Source organism: Siphateles boraxobius, unplaced genomic scaffold (genome assembly GCF_051911475.1).
Source record: "Siphateles boraxobius isolate OS27281-9 unplaced genomic scaffold, OSU_SipBor_1 35, whole genome shotgun sequence".
Lineage (NCBI taxonomy): Eukaryota > Metazoa > Chordata > Actinopteri > Cypriniformes > Leuciscidae > Siphateles > Siphateles boraxobius.
Window position 1 is genome coordinate 7,645,568 of NW_027508975.1, and position 27,490 is coordinate 7,673,057.

General features: G+C 38.7%; 1 protein-coding gene across 3 annotated transcripts in view; it reads left to right on the forward strand.

Moving 5' to 3' along the window:
• ctnnal1 (catenin (cadherin-associated protein), alpha-like 1) overlaps positions 1-27,490 on the forward strand; it is an 82,863-nt gene that overhangs the window by 25,058 nt on the left and 30,315 nt on the right. For all 3 annotated transcript variants that reach the window (XM_077196185.1, XM_077196186.1, XM_077196184.1), the window contains exon 2: positions 15,290-15,479. In XM_077196185.1, coding sequence (XP_077052300.1) covers positions 15,290-15,479 — 190 coding nt within the window. The remainder of the gene's footprint in view (positions 1-15,289; positions 15,480-27,490) is intronic.

Consider the following 27,490-nt stretch of genomic DNA (forward strand, 5'->3'; position numbering starts at 1 on the left):
AAGACTGAAACAGTGTTTCATAAAATATTAAATTGGGAAAAATTTGGTACAGACTGGAAACTAATCTTTTAAAACACTAATTTAATAATAAATGGCTTATTACATCTCCTTTTGTATTCACTTCTTTTGTATTCTTGTAGCATTTAAAATATGTGATTTTAGTTTTTAATTTATTTAGTAAAGAATTTCAATCTCGGACAGACCCAGTTAGAGGTTGTATCCCCTGTGTCTCATAAGTTCTCATTTATCGCTTGATTAGAAATCTCTGTTGGTGGGCCATCAGAGTATCCTGTGCTGAGAACTTGTTTTTTTTCTGCTTTTGTTTCTCTTGACTGACAATTCTAAAACCTTCAAACCTGAAAATGACATCTTGTAACAAGAGCCTCAGCATATCACAAAATAACAGGTCTTCAAAAAATAATAAATAAAAAGTTTAAAAGTTTAAAACCCAAAATGAAAATGTTCATAATTTCTCACCCTTATGTCATTCAAAGCCTGTACAACCTTCTTTCCCCAACTTCTTTCTTCAACACAAAATGAACTGACCACTCCAAGCTCTAAATGACCATGAGCCACCATATAAGCACCATAAAAGTGGTAAACATGAACATATTTTGATTTTTCCAAAGCCATGTGACAGCTTTATATAATATATAGACCAGATGTTGTACTGACTACTTTTACTTTAATGTTACTTTTGCATAATTTTTGAAGCTTTAATGTGTCCATCCTCATTCATTTCAATGAAAGTCAAACTGCTTTTAAAACAACATGAGGGTGAGGAATTGATGACAACTTTAATATTTTGATGAAGTAGTCTGTTAAAAGTCTATTTTGAAAGCTCACAAGAGCATCCATGTGTTCATCATAATGCAGAAGGCTATAAACATATGTTTTCATATTGTATCAGCTTAGCAGTTCTGAATGTGTGACTTCATGAACACGAAGATTACAGCTCAACTCATGAAAATGCTGCATGGCTGGTGTGCGATGAAATGGAAATTTATATTCATTTTCACTCTCTATTGGGACACGTGGTACATGAACTCTGAGGACTCGACTGTCATCTTTGTCAAAGCTTGAGGCGAGAATGGTTTTATGTGTACCGTATGTGACCTCTCACTTTCTACCAAGCCATTAGAGGGTGAGAAGGAGATTTCTCAAGAGGATCACACCGAGGAAAGATTTGCTTTTTGGAATATGTGGAAAGACTGGTCATAATGGTTAGACATCTAATCTTCAATGAGATTTTTACATTTTTTTTGAGAGTTTTAGCTCATTGCTTTGTGATTTTATTGGGTGTTCTGGTAGGTCTAGGCCCTGTTTACACCTGGTATTAAGATGCATTTTGGTCTATTGGATCACATTGGATGACATTAAATACAGGTGTAAATGGGGTCTAAAACATTTTGAGCTTTTGACCACTTCCAGAGGTTGTCGAAAACACATTAAACCAGATTGCTTTCGTAGTGTATACGCGCTCATATGGTCAAATGCGTTCGAAAAGCCGCAAAACGCCAACACCTCTCCGCCTACTGACTAAATGCATAAACATTATGTGAAAGGACGCTAGTCAGATGGGATTTAAGCTTTATAGGCTGAAGACCCAAGTTTGATTTGAAGATGAAAAACATACCAATCACAATGTTCTCTTACCATTCCTGATTTCTAACACGTGTTCGGCTGGTCTTGCGGCTAGCAGAGCAGAAACGAAAGCTGATGTTCTCTTTGTTTTTCCGTCGTCTCCGTGCACGTTAACGTGAGTTTATTTCATCCATTAGATCGAAAGATCTAAAAAAGCCTATACATTTACCCACCCATAGACCCTCTCCTCGTAGAAATCAGAACAGAAGTGATTGAAAGTGTACAAATGAGACGGATTAAAACACCAGTTGTAAACGGGTATGTGTCTCCCTCATCTACTTGTGACCCGATTGTCCAAAACACATCTTAATACCAGGTGTAAACAGGGCCCTAGTGTGTTGCTAGGTATTCTGGGTCATTGCTAGACAGTTGCTTACTAACTTAATCAAAACAATCCTGCCCCAAATTATGTTTTTGTCGCTTGAATGTAAAGGCATCTTTAAACAGCCGAGTTAAGGCTTCTCTGTGCCTGCTTAAAATTCAGTGTAAAAGACGTATTGTTGTATAAAAGCCAGATTAAATTATGCCAGCTCTGACACACCTCAGCTCCTAATATCAAAGTATACAGTTGTAATTGCTGTTTTAATGCATTTATGTCTCCTCTGAGCAGCAGTAAAGTGTCTGTGTAAAGACACCTAAATACCACTTTAAAACCACTTCTGAGCCACCTTTGCTGTGTAAATTTTGAAAAAAAGTCACCAATTTTAGTGTCTACTAGACAAAAACAGCATTACACAATGAAATCCAGATATTAGTTTTTACATTTTGATGTTAAAGAATGAACTTGAGGATTGAACTACAGACCCAGCCCTTTAGATAAGTGTGGAGGGTTTGAGCAGTCCCCCAAATCCATAGTGCACCTCAGGATGATTGTTCTGTGCTCTCTCCGCCTTAATGTCACCTTTGCCCTCTATTTAATGGTGTACTCTTACAGTAATGGCAAGGTCGGTGTAGCTGTGTGCTTTTGGTATTTGTGTGAGAAGTTTCAGTGAGCGGTCACGTTGCCAGCCCCCCCTCCTCTCGCGTCTGTAATCACGCTTGCGTCAGAGCTGCAGAATGAAAGGGCTTTATTGTGCTCTGCTGAATCCTCTGAATGAGCGTGGAGCAGCGAGGAGGACCTGCACTGCAAAAAGATCGGGAAGCTTTTTATCTGTCTGCCCTGGGACAAATGAATTTCAGATGACTATATATTTTGAACTAGTTGACCCATAAGAATGTGTTCACCTTAGTTTTAAAAGACAACATGAAATCTAAATTTCCTATTAATCCATGATTCATTAGTGCACGTTTTTGATGTAACAGATGCCGCGTTTGTGGGAAAATAATATTAAATCATATTGAAATGACATATGCAACCCATTTTACTTTTTTGTCTTTTTTTTCAAGTGAAACATGGTAAACAGAGAAAAGTATGTAGAATACATGGACAGAATACGAAGACTTATACAGGATCTGATTGGTTCGTGAAAACTGGTCTTTATATTAAAAATAATATGATCCTCTGCGAAATACGCCCTTTATATAATAGAAAGGCAGCAAGATATATTCAAATATAATTGTTATAAATATACAAATATAAAGTATGTTATAGGTTATATGTGTATATATAAAATGTAATCTTATTTCATTGAGATGCTTTTATATTGTTTGAGAAAAATATTAAGTATGAGTATTTTAAATGTTTATTTAGCCTATATTATTAATTTCTTTTAGAATTATTTATCATGCAACTGTACTAAAGCCAAAACTACAAAAATGATATGGAATATTTATTAAATTTCCTTTTTTATTAAGTTAACATTATATTATTTTCCTGCTCACTGTTAGAGTGATTTGAAACTTGACTTGTTTTTATTCCTTGCTGTTAAAATCTAGGATGTCTATATAATAAAATAATTGTAATCTCATGATAGCAGGGATAAAATTGTAATAATACTAATAATATCAATTATGAAAAATACATTTAAAACCTAACCTAACAAAAGTATTATTTTCTTCTTAAGAATAAGATGCATCATTATCTATGTCACAATGAGATCAGGAACGTGAAAATCATTTTTATTTTCTACTAATATCAGATTAATAAGTCCAGTCTATCCAGTCATATTCCAGTAGATTTCATCAAGTTCTCCACTGTATAATTCCATATGTTATAAAATATTCTATTCAGCAAAAAAATATTAAAGCAATAAAATATTCAGCAATATTGTGATTGCTGTCTACAAGGATTTTGGCTGCTAATAATAAAAAGGCTGGTTCCAAAAATGCATGGTCTGATGGGAACTGAAGAGGAACTTGGGTCACAAGCCTGATGTAACACCTTTGTTCCCTCAGGCACTTCAAGCCCCTTTAGTGTGATGTGTTTAGTGTACTGTAAGTCACTTTGGATGATGGGAAGTATTGGTACTGTCTGCGCACTACTATATTTTAGGTGACATTTTAAGTTGTCATGCCAATCCAAAACCGTACATCTTGTTTTAACAGGTAGTGTTAATGCAGAGCAAGTGTGCCTAAAATGGAGTTAAACTCTGGCCAGTAAAGAGTGATTAAATGGCTGAGCAGTTTGACATCCGTGCTGTTGTGCAGCCAGTGATTCTTGGCAGGGCACAAAGCTCACCAATCACTGGGTATTATTAGCCTCAGCATTCCAACAGCACTATGTACTTCGTCTTCCCATTGCCCTCCCCATCCAGCCATTCATCTCACTGCTAAGGCACATCTGCATTAAATCACAGTGAAAAGCAGCCCTGAATGTCTGCTGTATTGAGTTCCCAGGTACGAGAGACCACGCCTTCCTGCCATCCCTGTCATATCAGCTCAGATGTAGTCTGCAAACACAGATAAAAGAGAACTTTCCCCAATGTGCTGACTTTTCATATAAAAATCACCTCTGTGATAGAAAGTTGAAACTGTATTATGAGTTAGCCTAACTGTATTAATCTCAGAATCGCACCGCATGACCTGAAGGTATAAAAGAAAGCTGATTAATTTCTGCTTAATGGCTCTTGAGTTCATAGATCTGCTGTATCTGCACATACATTTTCACGGTCTTAATGTCCATTTAAACATGATGATCAAATTTCCAAAGCCTGGGAAATTGTGGTCCCACCTAATTTAATATTAAGAAGACCACAGTCATATAACCGATCAGCCTTTTTAAAGGGATAAAACACCAGGAATGCACTCAAAACAAATGTGGTGGTGTGCAGTGTTCATGTTGAGCCTGAAGATATCCTTTGATACAGTAGTTCTTTCATGCCAAGGAAGAAAACTAACCCTTTTCTCATTAACTTTTGTTTATATAGCAAGTTCGATGGCTGCGATGTTCAGTTTTTGAGGAGCATGTGCTCTGGATTCACGTTTGGCACTCTGCCTGCCACATTGTAATATAATGAGTGTACGGGAATAGATCAGTGAGTCTTTGTACAGTGATGACCCGTGATACCTTATCACAAGCACTTCTGGTTTGATTTAGTACAGTCTGTGCCGTAATCACCATGAAGTGAGTCCGTATGGGAGCAGTGAAAGAATTTCTTAGTTGGGCCTTAGTTGGTGTTGTATGGGGGATCCCTGAGGTCCTTTTTGCAATTATAGGTGGAAGAAGCTTTATCGACTTTCTGGACAGACTGATGGTAATGTGATTGTAACAGAAAATAAAAATAAAAATATATTCAAAATAATTAGTACAGCTTCACAATTTTAAAATGCTTTATTGAATGAGCATGCACTGTGCAGTAAAGAACTTATGTCTTGAGAATATGGCCTAAAAAAAATCCCCGATTTTTTCAACAAAAAAAATCCGATTTACGATTTAAATCGTTTTTTTTCTCTCCCTACTTAAAATCAATCTGCAGATGACAAAGAAATTGTTCAAAACAAGTTTTAACTTTATTTTGTTTTAATATTCCATTCTAGGATTTGATCTGGATTAAAGTACAATCGGAAACAACAAGCCAAAAAGACAAGAGGACAGGCCCTGTCTTTGAAAACATTGAAATGTAACATAAAATAAAATGGGTGGATTGGGATTGGGGGGATGTGTAAAAAAACAAAAAGCTTGCATCACAATAAGTGTTTTGTGATTGTCAAATTATTTGGTAACTAAACAATTTTATTAAGTTAATTAACCATGTAAACAGTTTACATGGCACAATGACTGGCATGCTAGTGTTTTTATTATTGCTTAACACAAATTTCACAATTTCAATTCTTGTGATTCTGATCTTGATTCAATATCAGTTCGTTTGGATAAATATTAGGTATGGTAGATACGTTAATGTGTTGTTAATTGTTCTAAAAAAAAAAAATTTTCACCTAATGCTGTAAACATACAGAGAGCCCTGTCAGCTGGTATTATTAAAGGTTAAAACTAACTCAAATTAAATATAATGCGTTTTTTATAATAACGTTATACTATTTTAATGATATAGGTAAAAATATAATGAATGTGTAATATAGTTATCATATTTAGCAAAATACTCCTCTCTATAGCAATTATTTTAAGTCCACATGTGTGTTATGGGTCATTAAAAGGGATTTCTGAGGTAAATGTAGCGTTACGTGGCATATGTTGTTCTCCAGCTGTTTTAGCGACATCTTTCCGCGGTTGAAAAACACTGATCGATCGATTTTATTGCATTTCGGTAAGTTGGTAGTAAAGAGTAACAGATGATCGGTTCACGTGCCGCTTGAACTGAGATCTGACAGCGTTCTCTCACGTCACATTTACAAGCGCCAAAACGGTGTTTATTGTTTGAATTTCGTAATAAAATTGACAGAATCTGAGAGCTGAGAATCTGTTTCATATCAATAGTAACCTGCTCTGTCTTGTCTGTCGGTGTCAGTGTCCTCTTTGCTTCGCGATTTTTCTCTGCGTGAGAAAAGGGATGTGTGGCGTGAGAGCGTGTAAAAAGTGACAAAATTGCGTCTCTCACAGCGAATTCGTGAGAGTTGGCGGCCCTGCAGATTCAGCTTGTAAATGTTTTCGGCGGGTGTGCCTCTGCTGCCGCGGTCTTGTTCATTTGCCATGTTGTTTGTGTATCTCTATCATGGCAAGCGCTGAGCCCGGTCGGAACTACGGGAACGCAGAGGGGAGCGTCGGCGGTTGTTAAAGAGAAAACCGATTTTCATTCAGAACAATCAGCGTAAACTAGGCTACACTTTCGAGTTAATCGATAAAATCGATTTATCGCCCAGCCCTAATTAAGTGCATATTTTAGGTATGCAGGTGTTAGGACTGCATGATTCATCAATACAATTGATGTGCGATTATAAAATCACAAAGGCTGCAAATTTATTTAAATTAATATATATGCGCTGCGTGTTTCAAAGTAATGTGTGACACTTTGTTCGCAAGCAGCTAATGCTCTAGTGATAATTTTTCTTAAATGCTCTTTTATTCTTATTTTACAGTGATATTACAACTGTTGAATATCTTTATTTAGTAATAATAATAATAACACAAATGTATTATTTTATCATATTGATGTATAATCTGAAAAGTTTAGGACAAATGGGCAGCCCTAGAAACAAGAAAACCTTGAGTTTTTTTTTTTTTTTTTTAAATCGCAGGCATGAATTAAAATAAATAAATAATGATGTGCACAGATAAATCATTTATAATAAGCACTGCAACTTTCTGTAAAAAAATAAGAATGGCCAATTTTGATTTCATGGTGACTTTAGGCAAGCCAGATCCAGAGGGGAAAGAGATGTACTTTTACACACAATGACTATGGCTCGGCTGGAGTGCCAATGTTCCAGCTTCCTCTCCAGACCTGGCTCTTGCTACCTATTCTACTATCTCGTCTTAATTATCTCTCTCTGTCTTATTGGATTCCAACCAGAGAACCGAATGTACTTTCATCTAGCCAATAGCAATGCTAATTTTATCATGACCTCACCTTTTCTCTTGTGTAAAACTTTGCTTCAGGTAGTCCCACATGAAGCTCAAGAATATTGAGGTCTGGATAAATTTCCAAAAGCATAATTATATATTAGTGCTGATATTTGCACAATAATTTTGTGGTTGGTGAAAATGAAAACCTGAATACATAATCTAACTAAAATATTTAATGGTGTGTGTGAATTTAACTCTAGAAGTTTAAATCAGCCTGTACTTGTAATGATAGATTTTTTAAAAAAAACTTCGGTTTTGTCAGCAATTAATAGACCATCATTAAAATTCATCAAACATGATGGATGATAATGAGTTCATCAGTGTCAGACGAATGTTAATTACTGTTTGTTTAAACAGCTATTGCCCCATTGCATAATTGAGTGAGCTGTCATAATGTCATCATGTGTTTTTGGTACAAATCTGTTTTTAACTGATGAAAGATCACATGGATACTTTCAGAGCGTGGCAAGATCTGTTATTATTTAAAAAAAAATTTAAATCAGGTTTTTTTTAACCACTTTTATCTTCTATCTTCTTTAACCCATTGATAGAGAGTGTGACAGAGCTTTCTCCACAGGTGCGGCTCTTCAAATTTAAAAGAATCTCTTTCATCTTTTACTGTGGTAGACTGTAATGAAATAGCATGCATCTCGTTTTTCAGAGTAAAGTTTTTTGGCAGCAGAACTGTATAATTTGTGTCAAAGTGCAATAACATTGTATTATGTCATGCCATTGCAATATCCCATTTCAGTCTTTTATTTAAATAATACTCATCACCCTTAAATAAGGGTAGAGATTCTTCTTACAAGGGCAACCACTAATGTTTTAGTGTAGTTAGACTGGACACAAACAGGCATGCAAGACTGAAACAGTTCATTAAAAAAACAAAAAAATACACTGTAGGGATGGGACGATTACCGGTTTCACTATAAACCACGATAAAATGTACTGACGGTTAGTAATATCGTTTAAAATTCAATTATTATTAAAACCGTGTTTGATTATCGCAATTTTAATTACTATAAATCCTGTCCAGCCAGCAACAGTCTGACGCAGCGCGCAATGTTGGGTTTTTTTTATTCGAGAAGGAATGGCGGAAGGCAGTGACCGTGCTCGGGAGATTTTTCAGCCTTTTAAGAGGACCAAATCTGAGGTGTGGTCCTATTTTGGATTTTACAAAAATCCTGAGGGAAACTTAGTCGGGGATGGTCACTCGTCTGCAGAACATGCTCAAAAAAAGTCGCTGCGATAGGGGTAAACACTTCAAATCTGCCGAGCCGTCCTGTGACCATCACCCACTGTTGTATAGCGAACGCGGGGCAAGTTAACTTTGATCTCAATACTAAAACTATGTCTGGGAAATAATTTGGCACAAAATGTTGTTTTGAGTTGAAATATTTTATCTCACTCACTTGAAATAAACTTGAAGCTTCCGCGAAGATAAGTTCACAGCAAGTGGCTTTGAGCCAAAACGAACAAGTTCAAACAAGACTATTAAGAGTGACATTTAAGAGATAATAATGTATATTCATTGTACACTTATTACACCGATTTTTTACCACATAATTACGGGGACATATTGAATAGAGATTAGTCTCTATTCTCTGTTAAATCCATTTTGTACAACGTATAAAACTCGTCCAGACAAGATGATCACAACAATTATTATCAAATTGTGTAAACAATCAACTCATTTTCAATGCAATCACAAATGGAGACGCGAGATGACAAGTTGTATTTGAATGAAATTAGAGAGCGCCACCGTTGTGATGTGCGCTGTGTTATGTGTTGCTATTGACGACTGTCATTATAAGGAAGGAAATGCCACAGAATAGAATGAATCTTACTTTAAAAAGTGCATAGAGCTGCTCGTTTTATTTGTTGATTCTCAAATATAAAACTTGTTGACATGTTTTCAGTGTGATCATCAGTTCTTTTTTAACACTTTCATCTTGTTTTAACAAAACCGTGATAATATTGATAATCACGATAATTTTGATCACTATAATCGTGATATGAAATTTTCATACCGTCTCATCCCTAATACACTGTTATTGAACTTTAAATGGTTCAACTTTAAAACTTTATTGAACTTTAAAGTTCAATGTATTTGTTTTGTTGTTTATTTCAAAAAGTAATTTAATATAAAGCTTGTTGAATCCACAATCCATCTGCCATTGTTTGGCATATACCTACAAATGATGTTGTGCAGTGAATTATCAAGGCTGTTTTTCATTCAGGGTTTAGTCATCTCGCTGCACTCATCAAGGTTTAGGCCTTTTATAGTAACTAAATCTTGTTTTGCTGGAGATGTCTTTCCAGAGTGATTTGTTTTATGAGGGTGATAAGATGCATATGAAATAATAGCAAACATCCAACAGAAAATGGAATTGTCTGTTTAAAGAAATGAAATGTGATGGATGTATAGGGCGCTTGAGAACAGCTGTCATATGCACCTGATGTCAACATACATAAAGTCTGATTATCCTTCACGTCTCCTTTTATAATGCTGCAGGTTTTTTGACTCCCCAGTAATATTGTATGAAAACAGGCTCACTCTAACGTGTAGCAAAAAATGTTGATCATTTCCTTACAAGGTCACATGTCAAGTTCTGAGTAGATAAAATGATAGTGAAAAATCATTGTTCTGCTGGGAAACCCTAGTCCTGCCATTCATGTGGACGTAAATTTGATGTGCCACCTACCTAAACATTGTTGTAAACCAGGTATACTGCATCTGTGGGATGTGTTGGACCAACAAGTACAAACCACGGCTCCATCTTGCAACTCACAGGACTTGGATCTGATGGTAATGTCTTCGTGCCAGATACCACAGGACACCTTCAGGGCTCTTGTAGAGTCCATGGCTCGGCGGGTTGGAGCTGTTTGGTGGCACACGGATGACCAAAATAATATTAGGCAGGTGGTCATAATGTTTTGGCTCGTCAGTGAATTCAAATCTTATTTAGAATATATTAATTTACTGGACATTCATTCCATTTTTACATGCATGCTCAAGAATCTTGATTCCGTATTGACTATACGGGAATGATTATTGGCCAATGTCGATAATCTCTGTTTGGTCAAATATCTACTGTTTTAGTTAGCCTAGGCAATAAATTGTTCTTTTACTACAGTCCAGACACAGAAAAGGCATAGACACGTTGCCATTTATTTTTGTGAGCTCTCACTCGTACAAATCGATATAGAGCCTAATTTGAGACATCTCCTTACTTTTTCGTTTTCTTTATAAACCCAAACTAACTGGAACCATGGGGGGTTTGTGCAGGCATTTCCAGCTTTTGTTCAATAGCTTGAACCTGTATTGAAAAACTGGCCCTTAGAGAAATACATTTTTTGTTGGAGCAATCGAGAGCCGGTCCACTGAAGGCGTATTTAGTGCTCAAACAGACCACACTGTGCATGCAATGATTAAAAGTATCAGTTTTCTAGCATAATTGCAGCTGGTTTGACATTGTCGTCAGGTTAAAAAAACCACGCTGAATTAATTTACAGCTTTCTGTTTTGGGTTTGTGTAGCACATTGTGTCATTTATAAGCACACATTGTATAATGTCTTTGAAATGCAGTTCACAGGAGCGACTTGACTTTAGTTGAACAAATCTAAAGCTCCATATTGTGTTTGCTCAGTAAAGTTTTAGAAAATAATTAAAACGAGTCAGTTTTGAGCTTTATCTTTCTGCAAGATAAAAATAGCCTTCTGGTCTCTGGCTCATTCAACACTGCCAGTGGCGTTTAGACAGAAGCGATTACTGTGCTGTGTCCCAGTGTTGAATCACTGTGTTTTTGTTATGCAGCCTCTTTTCTGTTGACATAGCCTGAGTGGGCCATGTGCTAATCCAGCAACAGGAAGTTATGAGTGCCACCACCCTCTCCCTCTGACACATAAAAATACACATGCTGTTGGTCTCTAACTCTCTCCTACTTTCACCCAGCCTGTGCTTCTCTCTCAGAGACACGTATGCCAATGCTTTAAACAGTTTGTGTGCTTAGACCTTTCTCATGTTACTATGGTCTGACCTCAGTGAGTAAGACTAGAGCCGGTCTCGGGTCAGTGTCTCACTCTGGAGCACTGCCACTGCTGAAGGACATGTAAGTGTCACCACAACATTACCTTTACTGAGGCCATGGTGGATTCATACACACTTTCACACACTGACTCACACAGTCCCTCACTCATTTACTCACATTGCACTGGCCTGCCAACATTTCCATGAGCAAAATTAAGGGTGGACAGTATGACCAAATCTGTAGGCGGCATAGGTAATTTTAGATTGTGATATATTTATACACCACCGTTCAAAAGTTTGGGGTCAGTAAGATTTGTTTTTAAATGAATAGCCTACATTTATTCAGCAAGGATGCATTTAATTGATCAAAACTGTAAATACACTGCCCAGCCTATTTAGATTTAAATAGGCAAATGCTTAAAAGTCTATGATTGGATCATTATTGTGATGATTATGATTCTAGCATGTTATTGGCATCTAATATGTTTGGCAAAAGTTCTTCCCTAATTAATGGAGTTTCGAGCTTTTCATTTCTTAAACAACCATATAGGAAAACACATTATGGTCATATTCCAGGATGACAATGTCAAGATTCATTAGGCTCAAATTGTGAAAGAATGGTTAGAAGGAAGCATGAAAAATCATTTTCACTTATGAATCGCACCTCTGAGTCTCTAGACCTTAAATTCATTGAAAGTCTTTGGGATGTGCTGGAGGAGACTTTACAGAGTGCTTGACTCTTGTATTGACAATACAAGATCTTGACCAAAAATTGATCCATCTCTTGATAGAAATAACGTCACAACATTTATTTCCATCAAGAGATGCTTACATTTTTGGTCAAGATCTTGTATTGACAATGCACTCAATACAATATCAAGCACTCCGTAAAGTCTACTTCAGCACAAACTGCTACAAAAGGTTTCCATTTCATATAAGTGCTGTTCTTTTGAATATACTATTTATCAAAGAATCCTGAAAAAAAAATGTTTTCAACATTCTAAATATACTGATTGTTATCAATGATTTTTTAATGATCATGTGACACTGAAGACTGAAGTAATGAGTGCTGAAGAGTCAGCTTTGCCATCACAGATAAATTACATTTTAAAATATAGAAAAATAGAAAAAAACTATTTTAAATAGATCAAAAACATCTAGAAAACATGTCTTGGTGGACATACGAGATTTCTTTCAAAAACATGAGATCTTACAGACCCTACACTTTTAACATGCGCATATTTATTTACTTTTTGTTTTGTTTCGTTTTTGCGCAAACCAAAGTTAGTTTTCTGCGTGGTATATATATTTTTTAATCACACAACGGATCTTCCGTGATATTATCAGTATAGCAGAATCTTTACCAATTAATACTTTTTTTCTTTCCATTGCACGACACACAACATCATACTGCCTAAGCCAGAGATTGGGAGATAAAAATCTTGAACTCAGAATAAGCATTATTCGTTTTGCTTTTCAGAACTGGTGACGTAATGTCAACGTTGAACCATTACATCACGTTTAACATCAGGAATTATCAATATTAATAGTATAGCAGAATCATTACCAATTGATACTTTTTTCTTTCCTTTGCATGACACATACCATCATACTGCCTAAGCCAGATATTGGGAGATAAAAATCTTGAACTCAGAATAAGCATTATTCGTTGTGTTTTTCCAGAACTGTTGACGTAATGTCAATGTTGAACCATTCAACCCTCCATTGTTCACAGCCCCCTCACACCCTTATCCTCCAACTAGATTTTTCCCCTTCCTCAGGGAATGTTTCATTTTACTCCTTCTATGACTCATGAATGGCCCTCAATTTGTTGGCAGGACCAGGACGGCTCATAGGCATCTAATATCAGCGCAAAAGCAGTGAGGCAGTGAGGCAGGGACAGGGCCCTTTATCTCTCAGTCACCCAAGCCATCTTCAGGGAGATGTGTCAGAGACAGGCCAAGCACTGGACCACAGGATGACGTAGGAACACCTCCCACTCGATTAATCACTCTCCCCTTCTGTCTGTGGGTGTCGACATTCGACTGCATGGGAATGATTCAAAGAACTCCCTTAGAATGACAAGTGTGAAGTATCCACTCTTTAAAAGGGCCACATTTTACACTTTTGCACCATTTATTACTTCCCCTTCTTGTTGTTATTTTTCTTCCATCTACTTGACCCTTAAATAAAACTGACTGTTTTTGCTGCTGTACCTTTAAGACTTCAGTATGCGAAGTACCTCTATTATGACTGGCTAACGTCTATGTATGTAAAATGAGTATGCATAATTAGAGGTTTTTAACTTCCTAATGTTGCAATTCTTGAGGTTAAGATCATGCTATGTGTAAAGTTGGGTGATCATTCCTTGTGTTGATTTCTGAATGACTCCTTTTTTCTACTTAGTTTCAGTAAATTGTCTGGGTGGGCTGGGGAGGGTCTACATAGTACATTACACCACCTCTTTTACTGCAAAACAGCAAGACAGGTCCTGTTTTCTATGATACGGCCCGTTTAAATGAATTCGCAAAAGATAGATGGATGATGCCAAACGTCAAACCCCAGATGACTCACTCGTGAGGAATGTAAATATGAAGTGTTTGAGATTCATTCATCATTCACTATGCATGCTCAAATACTCACTGCTGAGCAGGAGAAATCTGTCTAAGAATTCTAAGCTAAAATATGAAATATTGCAAAGGACATGCAAAATACAGAGGAATATTTTAGTATTTGCATCCTTTTTAACTTGTCATATTACTGTTGGCATTAGCACATGTTTGCTCCATGCGGTCTGTTGTAGAGTATTATTCTCAGGCTCTTGTGTTGTCTATGCTCCCTGCTGTTGTACTCCAATTAAACGTTTCCTTTAGCAGACCACCTGCCATTACCCATCAGCAGGAGGTGAGGGATTTCAGCTCTTGAGAGCGGAAATTGTAAAGGGCTCTGAGTAAATGATTGATGAAGTCAATCCTGATGCAGACAGAAGACCATAGCTTTGATTGTATCTTAAAGTGTGAGAGCAAGTGATGTTAAACGTAGGTTTATGAGGAGGATTAGGAGGAGGGAGTCATTATTACCTCTTTCACTGCCGTTCACTTTCATTCTTTTACTTTTTGTTATTCTATTTTCTCTCCATTGTGCTTGCTTTGTACTACTGTTCAACAGTTTGGGATCAGTAAGATGTGTGTGTGTGTGTGTGTGTGTGTGTGTTTGTATATATGTAAGCCTATATATAATATAAAAACGTTTCAAATAAATGCTGTTCTTTTTATTCTGTAATTTATGCTGTAACTTTATATTTGTCTAAGAATCCTGATAAAATGTATAAAGTTTTCTGGAAAAATATAAAGCAGCACAACTGTTTTCAACATTGATAATTATAAGAAATACTTTGTGAGCACCAAATCAGCATATTATAATGATTTCTGAAGGATCATGTGACACTGGAGTAATGCTGCTGAAAATTCAGCTTTGTCATCACAAGAATCAATTATATTTTCAAATATATTCCAATAGAAATCAGTTGTAATAATATGAAACAATTTGAATGTTTTTACTGTATTTTAGATCAAATACTCAATAAATCCTATAGACCCCAAACTCTGGGGTTAATGTGAAGTGTACCTTAAGTGCATTCAGTATTTTATGTTAAAGCATGTTAATATATTATAATGTTATTATGGTAAACCCTGACTTTTTTTTTCTCTTTCCAGATTACTACACTGATCAATCACAAAGACAAGCTCAAGAAGACGGAGAAGACTTTACGGGCCATCCAGAGAGTGGGGCAGGCAGTGAGTGTTGCAGTTGGCCGCTTTGTGGCGGTGGGTGAAGCCATTGCAGTGGAGAATGAAGACCTGAAGGACGAGATGGGACTCGCTTGCTTTGATGCTCGGAGAGCAGGTCAGTTTGACACTACTCAACTGGAAGAGCAATGACACATAAGCAGCTTTCCAAGGTAGAGTTACCAGGCAACGAGGAACAGGAAATGGACAGCTCGGTTAAACATAGTGTAACTTGTCAACAAGCTCAAGACAGTCTGTCAGGGTTGTGGACCGTGCAGAATTGATTTAAAAAATGTAACTGGTGTAGGACCAGGATGCAGAATTGCATTTCCAATTTGAATTTAATGAATTATAATTAAAATGGAATAACATTCAGAGACATCCATAACAGCTTTTCTAGTAAACATTTTACCACACACATACAAGGTATTTCAAGAAACATTAGGCATAGATCATATTAATAATCAGCCTTTGAATATCACCTAAATCAATGTGTTTCATGATATTGTGAAATAATTGTTTTCTATTTTAAATGTCATTTATTCATGTGATGACAGATTCATTTGACAGCTCATTACGCCAGTCTTAAGTGCCACATGATCCTTCAGAAATCATTCTAATATGCTGAATTGGTGCTCAAGAAGCATTTCTTCTTACTATTAATGTTAAAAATGGTTGCCGTTTGATATTTGTATGTAATCCGTGATCATTTTTTTCCCCAGGATTGATTGAATGGAAGTCATAACATTGATCTTTATTTTCATGAACTTTTTTATTATACTGATCTGAAACTTTTAGTATGTTTTATATAAAAACTATGTTTGACTAATTAAATTCCAGTCTATCCAATTCAAATTTCATTTCAACATTCTGGAGGATGTAGCCAATTGAAATTCAATTCCAATTGTGTGATGAAAAGTTAACCTTTCAAGTTTTATTATGAGCTGAAATTAATATGAATTAAATGAATTTGCACAATGTAATATATTTAGAGCCTATAATTTTATTAAAATGGGGCTTTCACATCCTTATGAATGCAGCTGTTTTGAGATGCATAAGAACCAAATGCAGCATTTCCTAGGCCTGGTTTCTTTGTGCGATTCCCTAATCCGTTCGTGTATGTAAAAGGGAGAGTGCTGCAATTTCTCTTCTATTAAACTCTCCATGTCCCATCTGTCTCTGAAGAGTTTGACTAAAAATACCCCACAAATGTGCGTTTCCATATCTCGTTGTTGAAGTGTTGCTGTGCTTGCTCTTAGAATAACCAACATGAGCACTAAAAGATTTGATCTTTTCTGACAGTTTAAAGAGGTTTACAAAGTCAAGCAGCTGCGGCTAAAAAATAAATCTCATATGAGATGACATCTGTGAGGTTTCTTATAAAGACCACATGATTCTGAGAATTACTTATTTCTGCATTAACTTATTTAATAGACTGTTCTTTTATCAAAGCTAAAGACTTATTTTATTATTTTTTTAAGGTTTTTGTGCTACATGTCATTGAAAAAAATTCCACTTGGTCTGATATTTTGCAAGTCATTTTGGAAGACTGTATATTTAGTAGATAAACAAGTTCTGTGTCAATCAAATCCATGTATCTCAAAGACTCAAAGTGTGTTGTGGTTTACATTTGTCCCTCCGGTCTGAAATAATAGGAGCTCTGTTCTGTATCTATAAATACTGATAGTTGGTGGTCTCTCCCGCCTCCCTTCCCATTCCTCCCTGGGCAAAAGACTTGCAACAATACTGGAATTAGATTGGCTTCAAGTTAGTTATCAGACTCCCCACAGTGTTTGAACGCTCACCCACGCATTTAATCCTCCTGATTATTTCACGGGGCGCAAAAGTTTAGCCCAAAACACATCGAGGCAGGTGCAGAAAAATGTTACGTAGACTTGTCTCTTCATCTGAATTTAATTAATCGGATGTTAAAACTGGTGATATTTTTCTTTTGGATTTTAGCATAAGTAGGCTTAGTTCAGCTGAGGTATGAAATGACATCATCTATAGGAGATGAAAAAAGCTTTCGTTAAAAAGGGAAAGCCCTGATTTGAGAAGTGACCTGTGACTTTTTGTTTAACCACAGATGTGACACAGTGGCCTGCACCTCTTTAAATCCAGGAGTTTTTTTTAATGATATATAGATTACATTGCTGTGATTTGCTTTCACCGTCTGTGTGGTCTTAAAAGTGTACTGCATTTGTTCCTTGGCTGTTTCTTCAACTATGGACACTTTTGGCTCTGTGTACTTTTTGAAAAATAAAAAAGTTGTTTGCTTACTAAGAATTTCCAGCAGCTCGTTCACAAGAGCACCATGGCACATGCGTGTTGTGTAGACGCGAGAGCAGACATTGTCGCGTGAACGCGTGTTTGAGATTTATATATTTGGAAATAAAGTGGTACATTTTTTTGTTTTGTTTCACAAATAAAGTTCACCCAAAAATAAAAATTCTGTCATTAATTACTCACCCTCATGCCATTCCAAACCCGTAAGACTTTCGTTCATCTTCAGAACACAAATGAAGATCTTTTAGTTGAAATCTAATAGATTTTTGTCTGTCCATTGACAACTACACAGCTACCACTTTGACCACAAGTTTTTTGAAGAGACTCAATCGCTTTATATGATGAACAGATTGAATTTAGGCTTTTATATTGACATATTAACATTTATCAACTCACACATCAGTTGTGGTAACCGGAAATATTCCCTTGACATGTGAGAACCACTGAGGTTCATTCTTGTGTGTTACGCAGCACGTTTGAGCTTCTCCAAGAGGTTTGTTCTCGCGTTCCAAGCAGGTTCGGTTGAGATTCTGTTTATGTTCACTGATCAATGTTTATATGTGAATAAAAGCTTAAATTCAATCTTTTCACCATATAAAGCGATCGTGTTTCTTCAGAAAATTTTGGACTAAACCGCTCAATTCATATTGATTAGTTTTACAATCTCTTATGAACTCTTTGAAGCATCAAAGTGGTAGTTACATAGCTGTCAATGGAGGGACAGAAATCTCTCAGGTTTCATCAAAAAGATCTTAATTTGTGTTACGAAGATGGATGAAAGTCTTACGGGAGGTGAATGAATGTCTTTGGAACGACATGAGGGTGAGTAATTATTATCAGAATTTTCATTTTTGGATGAACTGTCCCTTTAAACACAGAGATTTCAGTCATTTTCTTCTAAAAGTTTCCTCAAATCGAAGCTGATGTAGAGGTTGTAAACTCTAGATAAAGTTTTGCTGAGAATGCATTATTTTCTGTTTGTCTTGCTGCTCAGGGACCTCTCGGCCTTATGCAGATAGACAGCTGCTTTTGAACTACGACTCGATACTATTGTACTTCAAAATAATGAAGTGCATTCAGAAGAAGCAGATGCACGCTAAAGACTATGTCTTTAAAGGGCATCGGTGCAGAGATCTCAGTGTTTCACCTTCTATGCAAGCCGAACGCCTGGGGCCATGGTCTCTTTAAAGCAGGAAGCTTTCTGAAAGGAGCTGGCTGAAAATGCCAGCCGCTCTGGACAGCGCCGCGTCTCTGGTGCCGCTCAAGGGATTCAACTATAAGCTTCCACAAAGACTCTGCTTCAAAGCTCAGGAAAGACACAGAGCTAGTGAACAATCCCCTCCAGAAACAAGAATGTTTCTGTATGGCCGCTACTAAACAAGGGACCAAAACCAACAAAGCAGGAAATGTCTGCATTGTGCCCATATGGATAGGTGTGCAGTGCACAAACTGGCAAAGTAATTTGCCCAATAATACGATAATTAACAAAAGAAAAAGAAAAGCTGTTAAATGCAATCAGGACGGTGTCTTCAGATGGACAAATGTGACGTTGAACATCCAACTGAGCTGTTTTTCTTCAGAAATTACTCTCATTGAATGCCTAAAATCTTACTCTGTATTTCTCACCCTCTTTCTTCTTAACTTTTCAAAGTGCCAGTCTTTCCGTCTCTCAGAATAACATTTCTTTATTTAGGCAAGAAACAGGGAACTGCCCTCATCAAGCGTCCTTTCAGCACGTTCCAACTGGGACATGACATCCAGTCCCTGTCACCCTGTCCAAAAATAAGCCAGTATAGCATTTGTGTCTGGACAGGTCTGTGAGCGGAACGTTCATTGAGGAAAGTGAGATGTTTATTGATGCTTTAAAAAAAGTGACCACCCAGTGTGATGTATTGCTTTGTAAATAATGAAATGGTCTGTGACTTGATGTCTTAATGTGCTTATTGAAACTGCATATTTTTTTCAGAGCAGTGACCGTTTTATGAATGCTTGCTTGATTATCTATAAGGGATGAGAAGACATGTTATACAGTATATATGTATTTGTTTTACATCACCTTAAGTGTTTCCCACAGGCCAGTTTACAATTTCACTGCTGGTGAGGATTTATGTGCAGTGACCTGAATGGCTTTCATAAAATTTAAAGTGTCCCAAAAGTGTCCAAATACTTTTTGTGGCCTTTTCCAGCTATATTTTGGGGACAAATTTGTAAAAAATGTGACGGAACCTCCTTTTCTGGGTGTCCTCTAAAGGAAAATTGTTCATATTTTTTATTTTATTTTCATTTTTTTTTAAACTGATTAAATAGTTTTCTGTTGCTTTGGTTTGGCTTTAGTCATTTTAACTTTGAACTTTCTATTCATCAAAGAATCCTAAAAAAAAATTATCAACATTGTTAATAAGAAATGCTTCCTGAGCACCAAAGCAACATATTAGAATGATTTCTAAAGATCATGTGACACTGGAGTAATGGCTGAAAATTAAGCTTTGCCTGTTGCTCTTGTAGTTACTACTAGCTCAAATCAGTAGAAACCACCCCTCAAGTCTTTCTCCAAATTTTCAAGGTATTGAAAATAGATATTGTTCAGTTAAAGATTTTATCCGTTTCATCATCCTCAAGGCAAAAATCATGAGTCTGAAGTAACAGCACACCTCTCCTCAATGATTTTTGAGGCATCATTCAGTCCATAATGGGTCAGAGTAAAAGATACTAGAAAAGGCAGTATCTTCCTACAACTATGTTCCGTTTTAGAAAGAAATGGGATCTTTGAGAATTTTCAATCAGGATTTAGACCGAATCATAGTACTGAGACAGCTCTCATTAGAGTCACAAATGATTTGCTCTTGTTACGAGCCTGGCTCAAAGCAAGCAACAGAGTAGGGAAAGGCCACACACACGGAATAGGAATATAGTATATTTATTAAATTAATAGAATGTTAACAGAATAAACTTTGCTCAGCCAGTACTGAAGTTGGCTTTGAAAAAGAAATAAAAATATAAGCAATCGGAAATAAATAAACAAAACAAAATCATAAACGGTGCGGGAGAAATGCAACGGAGGCTGGTTCTCCTCCCGGTCTCATCTGAAGCATCTTTAAAGGCCCAGACCAGGAACTGATTAGCACAAACTCCAAACACCTGTGCCCAGCTCACCTGTAGGAGACAGACACAGCCAGGAGGAGGAGCCAGGCAAGGCCGTGACACCCCCCTCCTTACGACAGAGGCCTCTCAAAGAGAGACTCTGGAAAAATTACACACTTCTTTTCTTTCCCCATATAAGAATAAACATCAGATATAAACAAAAAAAATACTCAACTTTGTCTAGGGGTTATGGCTTGGCCACTCCTCCCAAGCCGGCAAAGCAGATGCAAAATGGTCACTTGAGTCCAATAGGCCCCCCCCACCCCTCCACTCAATCCCTCCCTCAAACCCAAGGCTCCAGCAAGTCCCGGTACCTGGAAAGCCAAATTTAAGGAGACTAGGCAGAGAAAGAGATACAAGAGAGAGACAGCCAGGACAAGACACTGACTCACTCCGGCTCACACGGGGCACGGGACAAGGCGTCAGCCATGACGTTGTCCACACCTCGAATGTGCCGGATCAGTAAGCTATACGGTTGTAAAAATAACACCCAGCGCATAAGGCGCTGACTTGGGCTCTTTAGAGAATATAAGAACGTTAATGGGTTGTGATCAGAATAAATGGTAACCGGAACAGCACCCCCACTTAAATAAACATCAAAGTGTTGTAATCCCCATATTAAAGCCAGTGTTTCTTTTTCGATGGTCGAGTAATTTAACTGGTGACGGTTAAACTTTTTTGAAAAGAAACACACTGGCCGGTCTACCCCTTGCTCATCTCCCTGCAGGAGTACGGCCCCAGCACCCACGTGGCTAGCGTCGACCTGCATCTGGAATGACTGGTCCATGCGGGGAGCCCTTAACACAGGAGCAGATGTTAACAACAACTTCACATTATCAAATGCGGCCTGACAAATCGCAGTCCAATCAAATTTAATACGGCCCTTCAAAAGGTCAGTCAATGGGGCAACAACAGTGGAAAAGTTAGCACAAAACCCACGATAATACCCCACCATTCCTAAAAAGCGTCGGAGCTCAGGTTTGGTAGCTGGAATAGGGAAATTATCGATAGCCACCACCTTAGCGTGCACAGGCCTCACCTGGCCCTGCCCCACCACCTTCCCCAAATAAACAACTGTCGCCTGGGCAAACTCGCATTTAGCGAGGTTTACAGTGAGGCGAGCTTCAACTAACCGTTTAAAAAGAGCCTGGATACGCTCAAGATGTTCAGACCACCCGTCACTATACACAACCACATCGTCCAAATAAACAGCACAGCCCTGTAAACCAGAGACTACGCGGTTCATTAGTCTCTGAAATGTGGCGGGCGCATTTCGTAACCCAAAGCTCATCACAGAGTACGAATACAGGCCAGACGGCGTTATGAAGGCTGAAACCTCCTGAGCCCGAGGTGTCAAAGGAACCTGATAGTAGCCTTTAAGTAAATCAAACTTACTTACAAACCTGGCCGAACCTACCCTGTCAACACAGTCTTCAACCCTTGGGAGCGGAAAAGAATCTGGCTTTGTGATGTTATTTAACTTCCGATAATCGGTACAAAATCTATACGTCCCGTCAGGTTTACTAACTAGAATGCAAGGCGAAGCCCAACTAGAATAAGAGGGTTCTGCCAAACCATTATTCAGAAGATACTTCACCTCTGCCTCTAGGTGCTGCTGTTTCTCGAGTGACACCCGATAGAACCTCTGCCTTATCGGCTCAGAATCACCCACATCGATGTCGTGCTTGATCAAATGAGTACACGACGGTGTGTCTGAAAATAAAGCAGGAAAGTTAAAAATCAACGACTCAACTGCTAATGCCCTCTCCTTGGACAAATGCCCAAGTATCGTGTCCAAATCAGACAACTTCTCTGAGTTCTTCAACCGAGGCTGGAGCACACAGTCGTCTGGGCTAACCACATCCTCATCACCACACGCTGCCACCATGTGGGGAGAGACGCTAGATATCCCAGCAACTGCAGCCACAGCAACTGACTTAACCTGATCACCAGTCTCGGCTGCCCCAGAAACCGAAGACCTACTGTAATAGGGTTTCAAAAGATTAATGTGACAGAGTTGCGTATTACGCCTACGGTCAGGAGTTGAAACTAGATAATTCAGGTCCGAAACCTGCCGAACTACCGTATAGGGACCTGAGTATCTAGCAAGAAAGGGAGAACCGGCTATCGGCAACAGCGCCAGAACCTGATCTCCAGGACTGAACACTCTCGGCTCAGCCCGGCGGTCATACCAACTCTTCATTTTCTTCTGAGCCTTAGTCAGATTTTCTACAGCCATCTCACAAGCTAAGAACAATTTCCGGCGGAAGCCGTTCACATACTCCAACAAGTTAGGATGACTTTCAGGACACTTCAGCTTATCCTGCAGGACAGCTAAAGGCCCACGAACTCTATGGCCGAACACCAAATCATTAGGTGAGAAACCTGTACTTTCCTGTGTTACCTCACGTGCTGCAAGCAACAGCCACGGAAGCCCTTCCTCCCAGTCTTTACTGAGCTGAACACAATAACCTCTTAGCAGTGACTTGAGCGTCTGGTGAAAACGCTCCAGAGCGCCTTGGCTCTGGGCGTGATAAGCGCTACTTAGCTGATGTTTAATACGCAGCTGCTCAAGCACTTCTGAAAACATACGTGATGTAAAATTAGAGCCTCTGTCACTCTGAATAATCTGAGGGATGCCGAAGATGGAAATAAACTGAGAGAGCGCCTTCACCACCGACTTGGTAGAAATTGTACGTAACGCATAGGCAGCGGGGTAACGGGTGGCCTGACACATCACAGTCAAAAGGTAAACACACCCCGACTTCGATGGAGGCAATGGTCCAACACAGTCGATTTGCAAATGCTCAAATGGGTTCCCTAAAGCCGGAATAGGGTAAAGTGGAGCTGGCTTGATCACCTGATTAGGCTTTCCCGTTATCTGACATGTATGACAGGTCTTAATGAAGCATGCCACATCCTTCTTTAGGCAAGGCCAATAGAAGTACTTCATAAGTCTGTCATACGTTTTCCGCACACCCAAATGGCCCGCTATATCACCATGAGCCGTCTGTAGTATCAAGTCTCTAAACTTCACCGGCACTACTATCTGGAAAACAGGATCCTCAAACATCTCTTTAGTCTGAGGCATCCACTTACGAACCAACAGCCCATCTTGAACAAAATAACCCCTCGCTGCACTATCTCGCTCCTCAAGAGGCAAAACCCCAGCAAACAGTTCACTCAATGTTGAATCCTCCTTCTGAGCTACAACAAAATCACTAAATGACAGGGAAGATGGCACATTGGGCAAAACAATAGGCTGTAATTCAGGCTTACAAATTTTCTCTAGAACCTCAGTTCCAGAGGCACGATTCATGGCACGTGTTACTGCACAGGCAGTAAACACCTCAGGTAAGCTCTGCAGGCTACAATCAGTACCTGATGGGATAGATGGAACACTCTTAACCACCACAGGAGGTGGTACATCACGCCAAACACGCTCTCCAGCCAAGTTATTTCCCAAGATGAGATGTACACCATCTATAGGCAACGAATGGCGCACGGCAATGACAACTTCACCCCGAACCAGGTCTGACTGTAGCTCAATCCTATGCAGAGGAACAGTTACAACCTGCAACCCAATTCCCCTCACCAAAACATTACCCATGCTGGACTCACTAGAAAGAGGCAAAACAGACTCTAGAAGAAAAGATTCACAAGCCCCCGTATCTCTAAGAATTTTAACTGGCACCTTTGCAGAACTGCCCACCAATGATACTAAACCATCTGTAATGAAAGGAGAGTAATCATTAACATTGGCTTCAATTACATCAGACCCGCTATACGGGCTAGATCCCACAAGGCTGTCCGCGGACAAGTTAGAGGAGGCCACACCCCTTTCAGGTTTGGACCTAATCTCTGTGGGGATGAACTCAGACCGTGCGCGCACATCCGAAACGGCAAGAGCAACAGGTCTTGCCGCGCCAGATTTGCTCCTCTGGCCCCTTGCTCTCAAGACCGGACACTCGTTCTTCCAATGCCCCTTCTCTGAGCAGTAATGACAAGCATCCGGATCTGCCTTACCACGAGACTGTTCTTTGGCAACAGACTGACTAGCTGGAGTATTAGAAAATACTGAACGTTCACTGTAACGTCCAAAGCGCTGCTCGCGGTAACCCCTTCCTGAATTGTGTTCTTTAAAATTTTGCCTGTGCGTTAAAACGTATTCATCAGATAAAACTGCCGCATCTGCTGCTGTTTTTACCTTCCGCTCATTAATATATACCGCAATTCGATCAGGGAGGATGTTTCTAAATTGCTCTAAGACAATTAAATTACACAACTCTTCAAAGGTAGAAACGCCTACTGCAGCACACCAACGATTGAAATGACAATTCAGCTCTCTTACTACCTCTGTATAAGTCTGCTTTTCTCCCTTCTTCCAATTACGAAATCGCAGTCTATATGCTTCTGGAACTAACTCATATACTTTAAGCACAGCATCTTTCACACTTTTATAAATCCTTCTTTCAGGCACCGATAAAGCAATAAATGCCTCCTGCGCTTTTCCAACTAGAACGCTCTGGAGTAACAATGTTCGTTCAGGATCACTCCAACCACGATCATCTGCCACACTTTCAAACAGTGAAAAGAACACATCCGGATCTTTCTCACTAAACCTTGGAAGCAATCTGGCCATATTAGAGATATCAGGAGTGCGCGCTGGTCCAGTCGGAACATCGTCACCGGTATCACCCGTAATTTTCCCTTCTGCAATCAACCTAAGCCGTTCTAAGGCAATTTCTCTATCACTTTTGATTTTATCAAATTGTAGTTGACGTTCAGCTTCTCTCTCTCTACGCTCGGCTTCACGTTCAGCTTCTTTTTCTCTACGTTCGGCTTCACGTTCAGCTTCTTTCTCTCTACGTTCGGCTTCACGTTCAGCTTCTCTCTCTCTACGTTCAGCTTCTCTCTCTCTTTGTTGCATTTCTAACAACTCTTTTTGTTGTTCAAAGGTAAGACCAAAATTACTGCGAGACTCACCCAATGTTGCCAAAGGCGTTGAAGCACCTTCAGGATCCAACTCATCCATTGAAGCTATTGATGGGAGAATTTTTCTTTCAGCCAATTTAGTTCTGACAGCCTGCCTTATCTGCACCAATTTCGCATTTTTCCTCAAGCCCAATTCAAAATTATAATGTTCACTAACGTCGCACAACTGCTCCTTAGTCAACGTATCTAAAACCTGATCTGATGGAGCAGCGAAAAATGTATCCAAAGTATCCATTTATTTACTCTGCCCTTTTCTTTAACCCCTAAACAAAAAAAAAACAAAAAAATATTATTTTTTTAAGCACATTTATCAATGTAAGTGCGGCCACCACACTGCAGCTACGAGACAAAACAAACGGAGCTGCCCTGCACACTTCGATCCACTTCATGCATACCCCAAGAACAGAGATTTTTAATACACGATATCAGCAGGACCTAACTTCCCCGACAAAATGTCGTTAAAGCAGGCATCCACGACTGTGTCCTCCGCCCAGGGTATAGCACAAAAACAAAAAACTAAAATAACAAACAAGCGTTAAGCACTTTGCAGGGGTTCGTAAAGCTCCAGTGACTACACCAATTAATTATTAATTATTTTTGTCTCGCAAACACAGCGCAGCCCGCACCCACCCAACAATGAACCACCTCCTAATACTATAACCTGGCTGTATTTAAACAAGCCCAGGCACAAACGAACCAAATTTTGTCTCCCGCACCGACGTACTGCAAAAAAAATTCAAAACCTAATTAACTGATCCGCGTGTCTTTCCCAATAACCATGCGTTAAATGCCCAATCAACCTTACTGCGCCGGATCAGCGTAGGATCCAAATACAGTTTACAAATTTGGCACACTAATCAAAACGACCTACAATTCAACTACTCAAACCCAATTGAGAAATGCAAAAAAAACGCATATTTACCGATCGATGGTTCAAAATCCCGGACGAGCCCCCAAATCTGTTACGAGCCTGGCTCAAAGCAAGCAACAGAGTAGGGAAAGGCCACACACACGGAATAGGAATATAGTATATTTATTAAATTAATAGAATGTTAACAGAATAAACTTTGCTCAGCCAGTACTGAAGTTGGCTTTGAAAAAGAAATAAAAATATAAGCAATCGGAAATAAATAAACAAAACAAAATCATAAACGGTGCGGGAGAAATGCAACGGAGGCTGGTTCTCCTCCCGGTCTCATCTGAAGCATCTTTAAAGGCCCAGACCAGGAACTGATTAGCACAAACTCCAAACACCTGTGCCCAGCTCACCTGTAGGAGACAGACACAGCCAGGAGGAGGAGCCAGGCAAGGCCGTGACACTCTTATCATCCGATCGTGGTTGTATCTCTCTGTTAGTGCTACTCGATCTTAGTGCTGCATTTGACACTATCGACCACAACATTCTTTTAAATAGACTCGAAAATTATGTTGGCATTAGTGAAATTGCACGAGCATGGTTTAAATCATACTTATCTGACCGTTATCAGTTTGTAGCAGTAAATGAAGAGATGTCTTATTGGTCAAAAGTTCAGTATGGTGAACCACAAGGCTCAGTACTAGGACCATTGCTGTTCACTCTGTACGCTACCCTTAAGAGATATCATTAGGAAGCATGGCATTAGTTTTCACTGTTATGCTGATGATACTAAGCTCTATATTTCTTCACGCCCTGACGAAACTTAACAATCCACAAAATTAACGGAATGC